Source organism: Nothoprocta perdicaria, unplaced genomic scaffold, assembly GCF_003342845.1.
Source record: "Nothoprocta perdicaria isolate Ctin4 unplaced genomic scaffold, notPer1 scaffold_4, whole genome shotgun sequence".
Taxonomy (NCBI): domain Eukaryota; kingdom Metazoa; phylum Chordata; class Aves; order Tinamiformes; family Tinamidae; genus Nothoprocta; species Nothoprocta perdicaria.
In genome coordinates, this window is record NW_020455643.1 from 6,775,636 (window position 1) to 6,795,356 (window position 19,721).

At 39.3% G+C, this 19,721-nt stretch overlaps 1 protein-coding gene across 2 annotated transcripts in view; it reads right to left on the reverse strand.

The window, feature by feature from the left end:
* PEX5L (peroxisomal biogenesis factor 5 like) overlaps nt 1-19,721 on the reverse strand; it is a 94,009-nt gene that overhangs the window by 34,493 nt on the left and 39,795 nt on the right. For both annotated transcript variants that reach the window (XM_026045383.1, XM_026045382.1), the window contains exon 2: nt 1,561-1,665. In XM_026045383.1, the coding sequence (XP_025901168.1) occupies nt 1,561-1,665 (105 nt within the window). The remainder of the gene's footprint in view (nt 1-1,560; nt 1,666-19,721) is intronic.

Sequence of the window (19,721 nt, forward strand, 5' to 3'; positions counted from 1 at the left end):
AGGAAGAGCAAGACATCACTTAAAATTTGTCTTCAGGGACCTCCATACATTATGACTATTATTCACAGAAAATAAGGAATTAGCCCTTTTTTTTTTTTTTTTTTTTTTTTTTATCCCCCATGTTCCACTTGTGTTTCCTGCAGAGGCTATTTAATTACTTCCAAAAAGATGCAATTTCTGCCTAAACATTGCATGCCTTCACTGGTGTCAGTGTTGGTGATCGCTTTGGAAAGACGAGGCTTGACTTTGACCGGGCTTGGGAAGCTGCTTTCTAGCCAATTTGGAACTTGGGTATTTCACTCTGTGAGCTGCAACCACATCCATCTGTTTCATCATGTAAACAACGGAGACAAACACTTTGGTGGTGACTAAATGTATATTGAGATACAGCAGCGTCTGATGCCAAATGGATGGTCTCGACAAGAGGTTTCCACGGATGTACTAAGGAAAGGGCATCTTAGAAAAATGTCACGTTCAGACAGTTGGGATATGGATGATGTATGCAAGATGGTCTGCACATCACACATACATGATGTAGAGATGGCCATGGAAAATACTCACTTTTTCCCTTGATTTTGCTTGCTTTTGGCTTCTGCACCCCTTTGGTGCATAGCAGGGAAGTAGATACTTGTGCTTAGAGGAAGAAGTTAAACTAAATGGGCACAAGCATTTTACTTTTTCCCCCCAAATTGTAGGATATTACTGAGTTCATTGACAGACAACCAATATAAATGGTGCATCAAACACTTTATGAGCCTAGGCCGAATTCCTGGCCCTATGGAAGCCAATGGAAGTTCTGCAGTTATTTTGGGGAAGAGGAGTTGGTTTCTCACTGTTCATCCACCACAATGTGTATTTAGAAATGATGCATTGAAGGGAGCATCCTTGTCATTTGGGCTATGACTTTATAGACTTCACCACAAGCAAAACGTGGTGTTCAACAGGGGTTGAGGAGGCAGTTGCTGGACCTGGTTTCCAAAGTATAGTTTCTTATTTTCTATATGCATTACAAATGAATACTTAAATAGCACAAAGACTAACAGCATGAATTGACACTTTAAATCAGCTTATAGATCATGTGGTAACTGACATATATATATATATACACACACACACTTACGTATACTGTGTTTTCTACAAACCACTTTAGTAAAAAAAGTGTTTTTGTTAATGTTTTTCCGATCAAAACATATTGTGAGTTTATTTGCCACAAACTATTTTTTCTCCCATCTTCCTCAATCATAAAATAGAATTGAGATCTATCAGAAAAAAAAAAAAAGCAGAATTGCGAAAGCTAAAATACACCAAATTGGAAAGCTAAAGAGAAGATGATTTTTTAATTATTATTATTTCATCCCCCCTCCTCAGTTTTCATGGGTGCAGTTTTGGGTGGGGGGAGAAAGCTTTTTATTATTATTTTTATTATTATGTTTGTTTTGTGTTGTTKTTCCTTGGCTCGAGCGGCAGCCGCCCGCCCGCTCGCTCGTCGCGGAGCCGTTAGGAGCCGTTACGACCGTTAACGCTCCCCGCCAGCGCGCACGTGCGCCAGGTTCCGCCCACCTGTGAGGTCATGGTGAGGAGGGGCTTTTCTTCCGCGGACTCCTCCCTGGGGAGCTCCTTCATCACCATGGCAACGGCCTTATCGGCCGCCCTAGCGCCTTTGCCCTACAACAAGCGAAACCAACAAGGGCGCGGGTGAGGAGACGCGTGGGAGCCGCGCGCAGCGCCGCGCCCGCGGAGGCCGCGCCGAGCGGAGCGGAGCGGAGCGGGCTGCCCCCCCCGCGGCGGCTCCGCTTGGAGACGCCTCGAAAATAAAATCAAAGGAGAATCTGCGAAGCCGTGGATGGGCGGTGCCCGCCCCCGCCCGCCCCCGCGGGGGGTGTGAGTGCAGGCGGGAGGCGCCCGGGCAGCGGGTGACCGTTGGGCCTCGTCCTCCCAACGGGGACCGTTGGGAGGAGCCTCCTCTCTGCCTTCAGCTGGGTGGTAATTGCAGTTACCCCAAAAGTTTATGTCTGAAATCAGAAGTTTACATCTGAATTTCTTTTTTTTTTTTAATTTTATTTTTTAAAAAAATTTTCCCCCTCCTCATGGAAAAGGAAATTCAAGCCCTTTTGGCAAATGAAGCGCAGATCCATGAGGGTTATTCCCTGAGGCAGGCTCTCCCTGGAGTTAAATTTGGGAAGTAGGCTGTAGGGTTTGGGCCCAAGGCATTCATAGCTCTAGTAATGCTTAGTAAATAAGTAAGTAAGCAGTTCATGTCATCTAAACAGTTTCTTTCCTTACAGACTATAAGGAGCCAAATACTGCCATTGTAAACATTGCCACAGGTCTTCTGAAAAAAAGGTAATTATTATTGAAATTACCTTGTGTTTTCTTTTTTTGAGGTTCACTTTCTTAAAATTCACGTGCTAATTCATGAAAATTATTCACAAGAAGGTTAAATATTTCAGATTGTTTCTTGTAATATGTGAGCCCAGCACAAAAGGCACCAGCTTAATGTGCCATATTCTCTTCACAGCCACCCTCCTGTTATTATAAAAAAAAAAAAAAAAAAAAAAAAAGTATTTATCTCCCCAAATGCACCCAGGGTTTTTTTTGTAATTCCTTCCACAAGTGGCAGAGCATATCTGAGTGCATAGTGAAGTGTAATAGCACAAGGTCAGTGTAGTTACAGGATCCAGGCAACATTTGTGCTGTGATGCTTGCAAGGCTCTTCAAGTTTTACCTGTGCAATGACTGCAGGATCTGGCTCCRTGAAAGCAGCATTTTTAACTAGACTTAAACATATCAAAGTACTTAAAAGCATATAAACAAAAGGATTATTTTACTGCTGCACTGTATGGTAAGAATTACACTGACTAGCACTGTAGTCTATGTCCAACAGAAAACACTTGCTTACCATAATCTAAGTTTCAGAAACATTTCGATTGCAGGTTAAAACATGTGCTTACTATTGCGTTTTTAGAATGGATTTTTTTCCAATTGTCAGGTCAATGTTATGTTAGCTTATTTGTGCAACACATCACAGTTACCCTACAAAGAGTTCTTTGCATGCTGCAAGAAATTCTCATAGCAAAAGTGTCATAAATCATAAGCATGCTGGATTTGTGATTCCTTTGATATCCAAAGAACTGCAGCGGATTGTGAAATTCATTTAAATATATCTCATTCAGTGACAAGTTGTTTCTAATTGCTAAGCATATCAAAGGTTCTTGGCCGAATAGGTATTTATTTTATCTTTTCATGATTCATGTGACATATTATGCGTCTGAGGCTTGTTACTTGTATGAGGTGTGGAGCTATCATTAGCTAGCACTAATAACATGCTACTTGACTTTCATAAAATGTGGTCCTTCCGTGCTGAATGCTAGAACAAAATAGTTTCTTGGCTAGAAAGGATGCATAGGAAAGCATGCAGTGCTTTTTTTCTTGCAGAATAAAAACCCACCAAAGCAAAGGTCAGGTCACTTTTTTGAAGACAGAGCCACTTTTTCTTCAAGGTTTCACCTACTGCCTGAAAAGAGTCATGATACTCGTATTAGTGCCTGCTGTTAACCTTTCATAAACATAACTGCCAAACCCTGGGAGTGGTTGATACCATATGCCATCTGTCTCTAAGTGCCTACAGCACAATGTAGGATAGAAGCTTGATGAATACCTCTTAACTCTTTYGCTTTTGTTAGTGAACTTTGTATATTTTTTTAGTCAAAGCAAGATTTTCTTTTTTTTTTTTTTCTCTCCCCTAGTTGCCTTCCTAAAAGCCTACCTGTAAGTCAGGCTGGTTCATTTCTGGCTCCTTAGCACTCAATTTTAAAAACATTTATGTTGAAAGTACAAGTCAACAGGCAAATTTCTGGATACCAGAGAGAAAGTGTAGGAAGTAGCCAAAGTTCATGGATTTTGGTGGGAAAATGTGCAGGGATCAAATCATTGGAAGATAAAGTTGTTTATTCTGATGCTTGAAAATGTTTTTGTTGTTGTCTAATGTAGGTGTCTAAGCATGAAAATTGAGGTAGCTATTAACTATGGTGAATATTACTGTATGTTGAAAGTTACTGTATTTAATCTGTACATGTGAGGTGATTAGGCAGAAGAATTGGAGAAGTGTAAGAGTAGTTTTTCTATGACCAGGACAAACTTACTCCTGTTTTGAAATGCAGTGAAATGATAACACATAGGATGTTTGTTACAGTATTGTAAGAACAACATCATTAATGGTCATAAAAGAATTGCTCTTTTTTTTTTTTTTTTTTTTTTTTTGCTTCTTGCACGTGATTTACTCGATTCTTTGTGTCCTTGCCAATAACTACCATGGCGGCTAATGCGCTGTAAACTCGGAGAATTGCTCTTTTTTTTTTTTTTTTTTTTTTAAGAGTTGCTTATTTACCTGTCTTCCTTCGATATTAGATGTTGTTTCTTGGTATTTTGGCTTGCTGTACTTATTTATCTCTCTCAGCATCTTGCTGCTCAAACCGTGTAGTTCTGAAATAGCAATTTTATTGCTTGCCAGCTCTTTAGAGTGAACAGTTGTTCAAAAGACAGGTAAGTTATTTTCCTRTGTAAGCAACAGTTAGATAACTTAGTAAAGGAATTTCCTTGTTTCCTGCCCGTTTGTAACATGTGGATTGAACCTGTTTTGATGGAGATCATGCCRGCCTCAGGACCTTTAGGCCTGAAAGCAAACTAAGTAGAGTTCAGAGTATTCACATGGTGATAAATATTTGTAATAGGATCAGGTAGAAGACTTATCAACAATTTCTGCAGGTTCATCCTTTTGGTGCAGAAATCAATAATGTCTGTTACTCATGTACACAGATTTTCTTATAAGTCCTTTAGCAAGATTTGGTAAGCAAATACACTGTTTTTTTTTTTTTTTTTGCAGCTAGTATTTCTGAATGGCTCCAAATTAAATTCAGTGCAAGTGACAGTACTTATATGTGATACTTGTTAATGAGGCTTTAATTAAACTACCAAATTAATGTAAATTCTAGGACAGCATACAGTTCTTAAAATCTAGAGAAACATAGCTTTGCAGTTGTATTTATGTTCATAAAGCCTTCTCCTTAATATTTGAGCATGTGGACCTCTTACCAATGGATTGATTTGAAATCATGATATCAGTTATATTAAAAACAGTTTTTTACAAATACATAGTGGAATGTATACTGTGTGAAATACTATATAATTCTGAGATTGAGTTCTTCATTTAAATTTTGTAAATTTGTTTTTGTGTTTGAAAGTCAATGACCAGTGCCTTGTAAATATGTAATATTCTGACATTAGTATTTGTACTGTAATGATTAATTGCAGAAAATGTTATTTGTCCTCTTCAATGGAAGCTAAATATTTCCCACACCTCCTTAATTTAATAAGAAGTTTCCTGTGACAAATATTTAAAGTCTGTGAGAAACAGAACAGGAAGAAGTAGTTATAGTGATCAAATATAGGTTTGTTTGATTATTTTAAATATATATGCACACAAAAGGTGAAATTCTGCCTTGTCATATATCTGTGCCATTCCATTTATTTTCCAAAGGTCTTAGCAGCTATTTCAGCTTTACTTGACATGCTATAATGTGKTTTTACCCACTGTGGTACTGGGAATGTTTTGATGTATGTTTAAGCTTTTGTGAAACAAAAGCCTAACCTGGCTTCCTTGGTAAAGAAATGTGATAGGTAAAAGAAAACCTGCAGAGCGTGCAAAAACATACACAACCTGATTACTGTCTTTGTGTGGCATCTCTCCTTTCTAGTTGAGAAGAATCAGAATGTTTGCCTTTGTTCGTGAATATAAATGACAAAAAAGTGTTTAGTTGCCACGTCCCTCTCGCATAATGCTAATAAAATAAAAATACTCTGGGATAAAGATCCTATCATCTGGGAGAGCTGAAACTTTTTGACTTGCATTCAGGGCAAGTTCTGCTGAGTTCCTGGATGTGAATTTTAAAGCTGCAATAGTTTTGCTGCAAAAAGACCCTAGCCAGGGCCTTGCAGAAGTGTGACTCTGGAATACTCGCAAGTGTTTGGAAAAAGTGAAGACCAGGAATCTGTGTGTGAGATTGGAAACACAGCCATACGCATGCAGAGGTTGAAAATGGGTATTTCAATAGTCATCGGACTTGAGCTTYTTGCTTCGAAAGGAAACAATGTTTTGTACATGTTACTTTTCTGTCCAGAACTTTGTGAAGTGTTGATCTGCAACTTTGAGTGTCAAGGCTGATTCTAATTTTAGTAAGTGGTTAATGGGCTGGGGAAGAGTTTTATAAGGCAAATTTCACAGCAGGTGTGTTAATGGTGTCTTTAAGGTATAGCAGCTTGAGTCCTTTTATGCCAGGAGAAAGTACAGCTAGAGCTTCTGTACTTGTTGGGCTTGGGCTGCTTGGCTGTTGCCCAGGCCCTCAGGCAGATGATATATTAGACCTACAGCACCAATTAAGCAGCCTATTCAGAATGGATTTATGCAATGCAAATCTTTGTATTCTGTGCAATTTAAAAATAAAAATGAAGGAACACACGTGGCTTAATTGTTAAARCTGTGCCAGCACTTTTACCTCTTGAAATGATTGTGCAGAGCTAGAGAGTGGTACTGCAGGAGATTTTGTGTCTGCAAGATTACACTGAGCTCTTGAAATTACATAGGATCTCTGTGTCCAGTATTTTGCATTTCTCTTTTTCTCAGGCTTTGCTGTCCATACATCTTTCTTTTAATCATCAATAGAAAACAATAAAAAGAAAAAACAATATTTCTATTGTTTTTAATGATGTTCAGTTCTGCATCTTATCCATCTTTAAAAATTGTGAGTACCAGTATGGTGAGACAGGTTTATGTATTGATGCAAGATGAGTACTTAGAGAAATTTCTGTTTGCTGGAGCYTTTTGTTAGGCTTGTCTGAAGTGCTTAAAAAAGCCGGGTATTTATCCAACATAAATAGGGACTTAATTTTGTTAAGCAGTGCCTCAGTTGATTGTGGCTTARCAATACCTGAACTAACTATGTGTTCTGAAGCAGGTGCAGTATTGTCAAGGTAGAGCAAATTTTAGGACCATTATTAATATCTCCCTTTCATACTTGCATCTTTTTGAACTTCCTCCGTGATGGTCTAACCTCCTCTGGCTTGTTAATAGCTCATCGTATGATAGTGTGATGCAATACAGATGGTGTTGGCTACAAAGGAGAAATTGGATATAGGAAGACTTACCTAAGAAATATTTTACACTGAAGTAGCTAAGCTAAATCTGCCAAGCTGTGGTTCACTACTCCCTAATTCCTCTCTTTCCTGCTCTTAATGCTTGAGAGAATTAAATTTCAATATTAGTTTCAAAKATACTTTTGCCGCCTACAGGAGGATTGGCAGAGAAGGAGATAACAGCAAAGAGAAAGGAATCTGTGTGTTTGCTGCCTTGTTTGGGCTGTGACTTAGGGCCATTTAAATGTCGATGTTGTGGGCAAGTGCATGGAAACATTGTTATGGTTTTTATTTGTTGTCCSTCAGTAACTGCAGTGACATAAGTGCTTCCTATAGAAGTTGCATCATTTTACACATTCCCCTGGGAAACCAAGGGAAAAGGCTTCCAGAGCTTCTCCAGAGGACGTTCAGCGAAACCCCTTCTGTTCTTCCAAACTTATGCAAAACCATTGTTCTTAATGCATCTCAATAGATAAATGACTCTATTAAGTCTAACTAATTCTCTATAAATCATGATTATTCATGCAGGCTAGTAGGAGAAAGATGCAATTAAACTTTTCTTTTCCTGTGTCAAAAAGTGATGATTTCTAATWTTTGAACTACTATAGAGTGTTGAACTACTATTTGAACACTGTAGAGTGTTGCCCCAATTTACCGTTTATAGTTATGAACTATAATTGGTAAATTCAACCTGGAATTTAGAGCAAGGTTGCTATGTGAAGAGTGAAGTGTGGGAAGAGAACTAACCAAAACATAGTTTCAGTTTTCAGTCCCTTTAGGAAAGAAGTTAAATAATGCAACTGTGCTTGTGATGATATCTTTGAAACAGGTGTTTCAAAGCATATGAATATCAGCATTTGATTTTAAAACTGTATTAAGAGTCATTTGGAATGATTGCTTGTATTTCTTTAAAAACCTCTAACTATATTTTTGGCTAGAAGTCAAAATCATGTTTCAGCTCTTTTATATGAGCACAGAGGATGTTAGCCCAGAATGATGAGTAAACCATTTAATACTGCTAAAATCAATTTGGATTATAAGTAATCTGTGGAGATTTAAAACTTTGTATTAGCGCTAATGCTGCTCAAGATGTAATGCCATAGCTAAGTTGAATTGATGCTGCAGTTGAGGAGCAGTGACAGCTCGAAAAAGAATACTAGTTGCATTTTAAAGAATTATTTTGGAAAAAAAGAAAAAGAAAGAAAATGAAGACAAGGAGTAAGAAAGGCATGAAGATAACCTAAGAGAGGGTTTTTTGTTGTTGTAGGAAAATCAGATACTTATCAGTWAGCAGGAATACAGAAGAATAGAATTCTTTTAAAAGAATGAAGTGATGCAGCATCTAAAGCTAAATYGTTGAATCTCTGCTCTACCCTTGTGAAATGTAGAGAAAGTTTTTTTTAACTTTCTGTCTTTACAAGCTTAAACTCTTTGTTCTTCTAGTTCCAGCTTGATATCATTAAAAATCTGTTCATTTACCTGTGTCACTGAGAATGGAATTAGGTCCTGTTAGCCCACATTTCTTTTTGGTGATTGCTTGTGAAGGGCAAATATTCATCAGCCACAGACAAAAGAAGATGAGAAGACAATTTAAAAGAAAAAAAGAAAGGCAGTTGTAGAGCTGGGAACTGCATGCCTGCTGTTCCCATTTTATAGTTACAGTTCTATGAGAGTCTTAATCTAAGCCCTGAAATTGTGGTTTTCTGCAAGGAAAAGCAGTGGTAAGGGGGTAGAAAATATAACTGAATTTTTTATCAAAGCCTACACTTTTTCCATGTTTTCCCTGACTTTCATGTTAACAGATTAACACAGTCTATGTTGTTTACTGTCCCCATAGGGATGATTTTAATCTTGCTCTTTAAGCCATTAGATAAGGAATTGTTATTTAGGGGAGGTAAGAGCAATGTTAGGCAACTAACAAGGCTCCTGTGAGATGCCCTTTAGCTTCCAAGGTCTGATAAAATTCTTCATCTGTTTTTGACTGTCTTCAAATAAATGAACTGCTATATCTCTTGCTAGAGGTCTCATTTCAAAACTATTTTAAAGACAYATTATCTCTAAAATTGCTATTATTTCTTAGGTTGTTTTAATTTTGTTTAAAAGTAAGACAGCTTGGATGTAGGATTCAGTTTGTAATATTTTCTGCTCCGTATGTATTAACTCTTATTGAAGATTAGGATGAAAATCTCAGGATTTGAGTTGTATAAATCTAGGGTAAGCATAAATCATTGCTTTCAGTTTAACTGTTCCATATGAATTCTTCAGTCATTTGTACGTGGTAATCACAGTGAAGAATTCATTTTTTTTTTTATTTTTTTGGTCTGTATTTTTCTAAAAAGGTTTGTTCAAATGCTCTGCAAAAAGAATCAAAAACATTCTTCATGTGACATGATAAAACCCATTTAATCCCCAAATAACAATACATGTGATTAAACTGCACAAAAGCAGAGAAAATGGTTAGACAGAGGATGAAGGGAAAAGATGGTGAGCAAAGGAATATGAGCTGCATTTGYTTTAAAACATTCTTTCTCTAGTCAGGAATGATAAGACCTATACATTTGAATAGTAAGAACATGGCATTAGATGGAAAATTTGAAAACCATAGAGCAAAACTAGCTGTTCTTGGAAAATGATTCTAAAATTGATTTTTTTTGAACTACTGGGATTCCTTAAAGTGCTGTTCTCAAGGCTGCCAGGGTAGCTTTCCATAATATGAACATTAGATATCCTTAAACTTATTACATTGCTTCCTGTCTGGACTTTGAATTTGAGTCCCTTTTACAATGAGATTAAAGCAGAACACTCGTAAGAGCACTGGGGTAAGAAAAGGGCCTGTGCTTTGCCCTTGACCCAAAACTTATCATTGTGTCTCTTGTGTCCCATGTGCTTTTTGTCTACATAGATTTGAATCTTAGTTTATTATATTTACTTTCCAGAATAAAGCTTATTTTAGTCCAAAGTAGTAGGCTTCCCCTCTCCTTCTTCCCATTTTTATTCCCTAAAAATAGCAGATTGCCATTTTCCAGGCAGTAGCAGGAGTGGATGAGGCAGTGAAAGAGCAGCGTGTTCTGCAGAACACCCTGCACTCCCTGACCTGGAGATGGCCTCTGCACTTAGCTCCTGCTTTGGAATGAACTCATCTGAAGTCCTGAACTTAGTAATGCTGCAAAAGCAGCATTAACGACATATAAGCCCATTTATAGATGATCATGCTGCTATCCCTTCGTTTAGCCCCTTGTTTATCACACAGTTTAGATTCCCTCAGGAAGCAAGTTCTTATACATGAAGTATTCTTAAGTGTTCTTAATTTTCCTGTGTGTACTTCTAGTGTGGGGAATTAACCTTCCTATCCTAATACTGCAAAGATGATATAATTACAAAGGTGAAAAATATAGGTGCAGATGAAAAATATAGTATTAGATGATTGCTTCTAGCCCTAAACAGAGGCTTAACTGTGTCTTGGACAATTAAAAGATTATTCTATTTTTTTGTGGTCCAGAAAGTCTTTGGCATAGTTGCCCATATTGGTTACCGTTGTATAAACGCGCTCCTTGGCGTGTTTGTACAAGTGCCATGTACAATTCTGGCTGCAGTGGATTTATTCTAGCTTTATACCAACGAAAGAGATGAGCATTAGGCCTATGTTTCAAGATGCTGAAAGCAGTATCTGTATTTCCGGGAGTCAGTGCGTCATTGATATTGGATTTGCTTTGTGTTGTTTTGTCTAAACAGAATTTCACCCTCTCCTATATMAAGTACAGTAAGTAGCAGTACTGGAGTAGTACTGCCAGTACTACTGGCAGTAAAACGGCTGTTTTCCTATAAGTTTATTTTTCTACATCCTTACTAATTTTTGAGTACCTGAAGGCACAAAACATCTATAAAATTCATTCAAAGGAAAGCTGAAATAATCTAGTTACTCATTCACTTGATACTTTTTTCTAAAATTATGCTTTTGTGTTACAGAATAATCTTGAGAAGCGTACAGTTTGTTGCAGCCCACAGATGTGTTGAGGTTGACAAATTCTTCACAAAAGGAAGGTCTACAGCCTTTTTTTTTTTGTAGTTTAGCAGTTTTTCAGATTTCAATTGATTTCTACTCATTTGTCTGCAGCTTAATTATAAGATAGCAAGTTCACGTGTTTGGTAACAGCTTTTTAAATGAGCCTGTTTTTACTGATAAGGCAGTACTTTGATATAATACAATTTCTTAAGAACATATGGCATGAAATCTGGGAGCAGGTACAGAAAGAAGCTGATAAAGGTCAAAATCTGTATAGATTATTGTTCTTAATTCTCAAAACCTCTTAGGTAGGATCATTTTGTAGGTGTATGTTATTATTGTTATTTTTTATATCAGCAATTATTGCTCTGAAGCTTCTTTAATACTAATTTTCCTGGAGTGTAAATACTACTGTTTGTATTTAAAATTTGGCTTTTTGGTGCATAGATAACTCTTTGGATACAGTGCAGCACTAATCAGTGCTAATTCTGTCGCCTCAGCTGGGCTGKCAAACCCAGCGCAGCCCTGTGCACTTCAGGCAAGCTGCACTGTTCTGGGCAGTCAAGGCTAAACTAAACTTCCCCAGTAGTTCAAGTCCAGTAACCTAAAGCTTTGGAGGTTAAGCTGTGCCACAGCTATTGTCACAATCATTTCTCTTCAGAGGTACTGGGGAAAAAAATGATCCGCATTAATCTTGTAGCGCAGTGCTGCGCACGGCTTGTGTACCCTTCCACAAGAGCAGATTCATTTAGAAATGGCTTGTTCTTGGACATCAAGATAAATCTTGATCAAGCGAGAGACAAAGTAGAGATGAGTTACCCTCTTTCTGAAGTGTCTGCAGAGAGCTCAATATCCGTGCTTGTTATCAGAGACTCCGCCARCTAGAGCTAGGGAGAGGGGCCAAGGCAGATTGCTCTGCGCGCTGAGGAACAGACTGCGATCTTGCTGACACACATGGGGAGGGGAGTAGCTGTGTTCCTATCACCTCAGCACTACCTGAGGTGCGTGCAAGGCCTCAGCGTAGAGGATTTTATTTGTGATTAAGTTCTGGAGTGTGGAATATACAAATCCTGGCTTCTCTCTTCTTTCTGGGCAGAGCAGCAGAGCCAGCACAGGAAAGGAAAAATGCATTTGCCGTTGGCATAGCTGAGCCAGGAATGACTGTATTGTCCCCTGGAGGGCTCAGGAAGGAAGCTGAGTGGTCTTGGAGATATCTTTCCTAATGACAATGCTCCAACAGTCTAGAAGTCTGTCTATCAGCAAGTATTTTATATATATATATGTATATGCATAACTTTATAATCACTGAAACACATTGTCACCCTTTTTCCCTCTGCAAAGCTTGTAAATGTGGCAGTCTTGATCCTACCTTGACTCTTTTTCATTAAGTTTTTGGACATGTCTCATCAATACAAACCCTGGTGCAGTGATGTGCATGATGGCATTGCCAGCTCAGATCTTAGGCATATGCTTAGACTGGCAAGGATTGGAAGATATTTTTTCAGCCCAGATAGCATGAACAAAATTGAGGAAGGAAGAAGCTGCCACAGATGGTGAGAGCAGTGAGAGGCCCAATGACATGTGTTTCAACCCCAAGTTTGCTGCAGCAGAGCTCTGAGATGGCATAACACCCGAGAGCAACTGCCAAAACCGCAAGCCCGAAGAAACACACTTATTAACTAATTAAAGTGGTGCATTTGTAAAGACAATGAATTGAATCATCCTCCTTAYGCAGGCAGGCCCATTAGTAGAAAAGTAAACTGGAAAATGTGTGTGGAGTTGGGTAGGTCCCAAGGTATCCGAAAGCATCCGGCTCAGATGAGGGAATAGGGATTTCCAGGTGGGCGGCAGCCTGTGGCCTTGGTGCGAGGTACCKGGTGCGTGGCCAGAGTCAGGAGGGAGTTACCTGTAACTATGGAAAATGCCTCGGAGAGTCACAGCGCCGGTGTCACCAGGGCTRTGTCCGAGCTGCTGGAAACACTGCTGGCTGCACGTGAGCCATGAAGGCTGCACGGAGAGCGCGCGCAACGCGGCCCCTCGTTGCTCCTTAGTGTGCAGTGCCCTTGGCGTCATGAGCAGCACGATATAAAATTCAAGCAGCCAATTCAACACCAGCAAAGTGAAAAGGCAGCTTGGAGCTGTTTTCACACGCTCCTTTTGGAACTGCAGCGTGCTCTGGTCGGCCATGCCCCTGGTGTGCACGTGGCCTCTCTCATTTCATTTGTAGAAGGGGTTTCTTTGGTCCCTAACAGTGCCAGTGACTGAAGAGATTAGCTAGAGTGAAGTAAAAACTCATTCTCACTTTCYGGTACGTGAGAGGCCATCCCCTTTCAAATGTGAGCGTCTGAAAGATCTGGGGGTAAAAAAGAAAAACAAAACTATGTCTTTCATGTGCCCATGCTCTCACAAATGGAGGGATAGTTCCCTGTAGGCCTGCTGAGGCTGTTGTATTTTTCCAAAGAGGTGTTTTTGTTATGGACTTTGTTTTCCCCCAGGACTTGTTCGAATTCCAGGTCCGATGCTGACATTTTACTTCTATAAGCAGCACTGTCATAGGCAAAAAAAAAAAAAAAAAAAAAAAAAAAAAAAAAAAAAAAAAGTGTTGAGAGAGAATATCACCAACTCCATGGTTTATTTGTGGATCAGGACTTTGATTTATTTCTGTATTCTGCAGGCATCATGGCAATGCATGGGGCTGTAGTGAATTTCTCTTAGGAAAAAAACCAAAACCCAACCTCTCAACACCTGCATGTTGGCTTCCATATAGAGAGTGCTTGGGGAATTGGTGGTTGGTAGCAGAAATAGCAGCTTGTTTTCAGTGCAGAATTTGCTTCCAACAGTAAGTGCAGATAAGCATGTAGCGAGTATGAGTACGTTCAGGTTTTGGTACAAGGTGTTTGCATGTTTATTTCTGAATCAATGGCTGCACAACTCTCTTTTTCCCATGCACGAGAGAAAGATCAAGGACAAAATAGCAGCTTTTGTGATTGCAGCTACCTAACTTAGAACACCTATTACYAGGCCTGATTTGTTTATGCCTGTTTCTAGCTCGCTACTTAAGGCTAATGAGAAATATTAGGCATTACCACAACAACAAATTATAGATGACTTTGAGTTGTTGCAGGTACTGCAGGAGCCACAAAAAGAAGTTTTTGCTTTGCAAGGCTTGCTAATAAGGCTTTGGTAGCATTAAGAAAAGAGCTTTTAGCAAGAGACCATTCCTAGTAATTCCTAGATTAACATTAAAAGAATTTATGTAATCACCTTAACAGTATATAGAAGAGAATAAAAAAAAACCCAAAAACCTGCCAGTTTTGTATGACATCTGTGTGTCCCAGGGCTTATATTCAAATATATAATATGCATTCTTGTTATGAGAAAAGTCAGTTCACAGAATTTGTTGGGCTCTACTGAAGAGGGTCACTAGTCCCCAAGTGGGAGGATTATTTGTTGATTTAAGAATTGTCCTGTCTGTTCAGAGTGAAAACAAGCCTGGGCTGAGGGTCTGCCCTGCTCCCCAATCCCACCTTGTGACACCCACCCTCAGAGTCCCCAGCCTGTCGTTGGCCTCCCTCGTGTCTGTGCTTCAGTTCTCCAAGGGCAGTAGATGCCTCAGGTTAAGGCTGCTCCTACAAGCAATTTAGCAGCCTATTCAGATGGAGGATGCTAAGGAGGGGCTGTATCTTGTTTTGCAAAGCTGCTACCTTTCTTCTCCCAGGTCAGRCACTTCTAGGGAGGTGTGATGCTGTGCAGAGGGCTGCAAGAATTTTCATTTCAGTTCTGCGTGTCCCTTCCATGGCCTTAGGATTCTCCTCCTGCCTTCTCTATTTATTGCTGTTTTTCTTTTATAGTGCAGCATACAGGACAGCAGAGAGCCTGTTCACCTTATCCTAGCAGTGTGCTGTTTTATACAGATAGTTGAATTTCCATGTTAGATCATCAATTTCTGCCTAATTCTAGTTATTCTAATGCTGCTAGTAAATTAGCTGTAAAATTGTAATGAGGGCTGGTTTTCAACTTGTATTTTTACTTTACAATGTATCAACACTTGAAATGTGTCCTCTGAGAATTACCTGTTCAGTGAGTYACAAACTCCATTACAAAGCTGAAATAAGATATTTTTGTTTCCCTTATTGACTAACAGGAACTTTAGCCTGAAGTGTGTTGCACATTGCATTGTTTTTTATACAGAATGTAATACCTAGAAATAATAGTAAGTAAATAGGACGTGTAAAATAGGACATGAAATATTTGCTAATAAAACTGCCAGGTTAGGATTACGCTGTGGACCAATAAAGCTGTGGCTTCAGGAACTGAGCTTAGTTTCTGCTACAGTGCTAACATTGCTTGGACTTGTTTATGTATTGATTTAATATCATTATTTAGAAGAAACTCTGAAAATAGGCTGAGCCCCTTGCAAGATACTCATTTCATTTTCATGTCTAAGCATAGTCTGACCAGGAGGGCTCTGGCACTTCTGCTCATTTAGCACCAGCACCAGTTCTTATGCTCTTATGCTATGGGAATATCCAGGTGGATGCTCTGTTCCTGTATCGGTTGCATCTGCTCCTGCTGATGTGAGCAGCTGAGTCTCTGGTTCACTGTCTGGTTGGAAAAATTCTAGAGAAAAAATCTTGTGACTTGGCCCACAAGAATGATTTTTAATGCAATGTAAAATTACAAAAATACTTAATCRAATGGAATTGAATCTCTGTTCCCAGATTTTTGGGTTTATTTTTAATACAAGTGCACATCGGTTTGGAACAGAACAACATTTCAAAATGAAGATCAAAATTCCAAGCAACCGGCAAACTAAATTGTTTGATTTCTGTTGGCTGATTATGCTGCACCTTTGCAGGGTTGACTCCCATATTTTTTTCAGTGAATGACCTACCAATGACTAACAAACTTTGTTCCAACTTCAGCTCTGCATTTTCTTTCTCGCAGCAGGAGACTTGCAAGCTGCAGAGTCAGCAGGATTCCTAGATTTAAGAATCTATAAAAAGACTTTCTCTGACTTACTGATTCATGTTCTAAATGTTTCTGCAACACAGCTCTGATAAATGAGGAATGATGCTTTACYGCACAGAGAAGCCACGTGACAACATTAGTTATTTTTCAAAGGAAAAACAGCTTCTGTGGGGTCATTTTACTTTTCTCCCAGTGAAACTCTCTGGAACAAGTAACTGTACCCTGAATGTGATGTTGACATTTCTAATGCTGCTTCTCCTTTTTATAAAACTTGAACACAGCAGGATTTATCTGCATTAATCTCCCCAGGAGAAAGCAAATGTTTTATTATTCCTCTGTCTCAGCCTGTGGTTCGTTACGTAAGTCATGAGATTGCAATATTTAGTGCTGAGATATACCTTAATTCATAGCATTAATGAATAGTTCTTTGAAACCAAAGAGTCTAGACAGCTTTAACTCTGTCCAAACTTGGCACCTTTGTTACGCAGATAATTCACTTCATCTGTACCACAGGTGCCAGCAGCTGGCTACTCTGCTGTATTTTCCTTAAAAATCTGATCACTGACTTTTTATAAAGCAAATTCATATATATTCAATCAATGATGGGGAGGGTGGTGTTGTTATTTTGTTTTCTGATACTGCTTCAGAGCTTTCTGTATTAGGTCGTTGTTGTTGTTGATCTCACTGTTTCCAGGAGTGAACTTCAAAGCAGAAAAATAAGGGATTTTTTTCTGACCCCCCTGTACACTTTTTTTTTTTTAAGCCGTTCTCCTTTCTCTACTGTTCATTTCTGAAGAACTACTCTGTGTTAGCAGCAAGCGGAATCAAAACAGCAGGACCACAGGGCTGTAAARGAATTTCTGAATTTTCCGACAAGGCTTAGCACTCCCCAGGAAATCTTTGCAGTGCGATTGTCAGCTCCGTGGCAGAACAGAACAACTTCTGAGAGTTTGATATTTCTGTCCCCAGGGGTCTTGGTGGGTGGATGGATGTGAGGAAGCACTTCTGTAATGGGGGATTTGCTCTCTAAAAGCTGTTCAGGTTTGTGAAGCAAGGCTAGAGGCCACGTAGCAGCAGAGCAGTGAAGAAGATAGCCGGGTGAAAAAGGAAGCTGAATAAGCCCAGCTCTTCCACACACTTGGAGGAGGCAATACAGTGTGGTCTAGTTTTCTAAACAAATGACAGCTGCTCAAGTGCAACCAAATATGTGCGTAAWATCAGACTTCTTACTGTAAAAAGTGTCTGTCATCGTCTTTGAAATGTTAAACTGTTGAAATAAGAGAGAAAAGCAACAGGAAATTATCCTGGCACCGTGTCTCATCTAGGCTGCTGGAAACTTAAACTGCAAAATAAGATACTGAAAATGATAAAACTGCTTTTGCTCAGAGAAAGCTAGAACAGTTACTAGCTTTTGTAGTGTAAAACTAGCAATTARAAATAATCCTAGAAGCCATGTAAAAATACTTACAAGTACACCCATTATAAGGTTTCATACTGATGCCTTCCTCTAATTTTGCAGTGTTTGTTGTCGGTGCAAGAGGAAGGGAGTTCTCTGTGTTTATCGGGTGTTTCCAGTGCTGAGCAGTTTCAGTAGCTCCCAGCAGGAGCAGGTAGTTCTGCACAGCCCTCCATCTTTACTAAGCTCTGAGTAATGCAGTTGTAGAAACAAAAGCTTCACCCTGACACCTAGTTGTAGCTTCATGTGACACTTCTTAGGCATTTGTCTAAGATATAAATGTGAAAATCTATTTTTATATATATAAAAACTAAATCCGACACCTTTAGATACTAAATCTAATGCTCTATTTGTAGCTGGGGATTTGGCACAGGCTAGCATTTATTCCTGCCCTTATAGCATTAACCTGGGTGAATTTAGACAGTAGTTACGTCCTGACCCTGTAAGATGTGAAGTGCTCACAATCCCATTGCCCTCTCCAGCCCTAAGGGGCACCCGGCAAATCCCACAGGCAGGAATTACGTTTAGCAGGATAATTCTTCCTTCACACAGCAGAAAGCCATATGTGTTCTTAAATGTCAAACTTACTCTAAGCTTTATTTTTCATGGAGATTGGAGCTCACAAATATATCGTGTGACTGAGGGGGAATGATATTCATGAAGTATCGTTTGTATTTAGAAATGGGAGGGCCTTGGGGTAGGTGTAGCGGGTGTGCACAGGTGTTAAGTCAAGTTAAAGCCATCTCACAGCAGCTGTGAAACCTGCGACTTGTTCCATGCACTTATTTTGAGGAAAGGTCGATCAAGCCGGATTACTTTGGAGTTATGACGTGCGTAGCTGGCATCACTGCCTGATACCTTCTGCTTGGCTTTGTAAACAGTCACCCACTGAACGGGGCATGCAACCTTAAAAAGTACTTTTAGTATGAAATAATAAGTAATGATGTTAAGGCTCAGTTCAGATGTGCTAGCACAATTTCTATTGCATCTCCCAGTGCCAGCTGTGTTACTTTTGGAGACCTTACTGTATTTTTTTTTTCTCTATTGTTGGATCTTAGGGAGAGAGGTTCCTCACTGTGTGTGTTTGAGAGCTCACAAGATGTATGTGGCTGCAAAGCTCTGGCACGACAGGCTCCAGTCTCTCTAGAGCTGTTTTACAGCAAAGGAAAGTTATAATGGAAGGATGGGTTGTGTACAGGGTCATGCAAAAWTTTTAAGGTGTCTTTACAGCTTTCAGTATCAGCCCATTTTGAATAGAAATTTTGCTGCGATTTACAAAAGCTTAATGTCATCTTTTCTGTAGTCTTCAGCAGTTTGTAGATTTGAAGTAAAGCTGGATTTCCTACTGAGATAGGAAGTTCAATTTGGCAGTAATTAGCGCAAGCTSATTGTCTTAAATCCTGGGAATATTTTGTACAAATACTAAAGGCAGTAGCCCTGTAGTCCTCCTGCTCCAGGCACTGCACCTGGATAGAAAATATCAGCTCCAGCTGCTGCGGTGAAAGGCAGCCTCATGCTCTGAGGCGTAACGTTTTTCTGCAGGAATACATTATCTGAAGTGTCTGTACGTTTAAGAGTCATAATCCAGAGAATTAAGGTTTTGAACACGCATGATCTACCTGACATAATGAAGTTTAGTAAAAAGGCTYGGTGAAGTGAGACATTTCATTTCTCCAGAGTGAAATCTCTCTCTCTTTCTTCTTTTTTAAGACCCTTTGGGAACAAGAATCAGGAATTGCAGAAACACGAATACAGAAGTCTTAAAGCTTTGTCGGTAGGGTGGCCGTATTTCAGCAGTGTGCACTTCTTTGCAATTGCTCGGCTTATCCCTCATGCTTTCTTTAACAGACACAAGGATGTAAATCAGTAAGAAGGTTTCAATTGAAATGTGACACTATTTGTCCAGTGTGTAGGACATGAGCTGCCATGTCGTTTTACTCATCATGTAGGTAAGATATCAAATAGTGCCACRTTTCAGAGAGCACACTGAGCCTTTCTCCTTGATGCCACAGCGTTTCAAATGGCAACACGAAAGACTGAAAACTGCCATTAAATTATTAATCTCTAGAGTCCTGATCAGATTTATGCGCAGCCTGTGGAGTT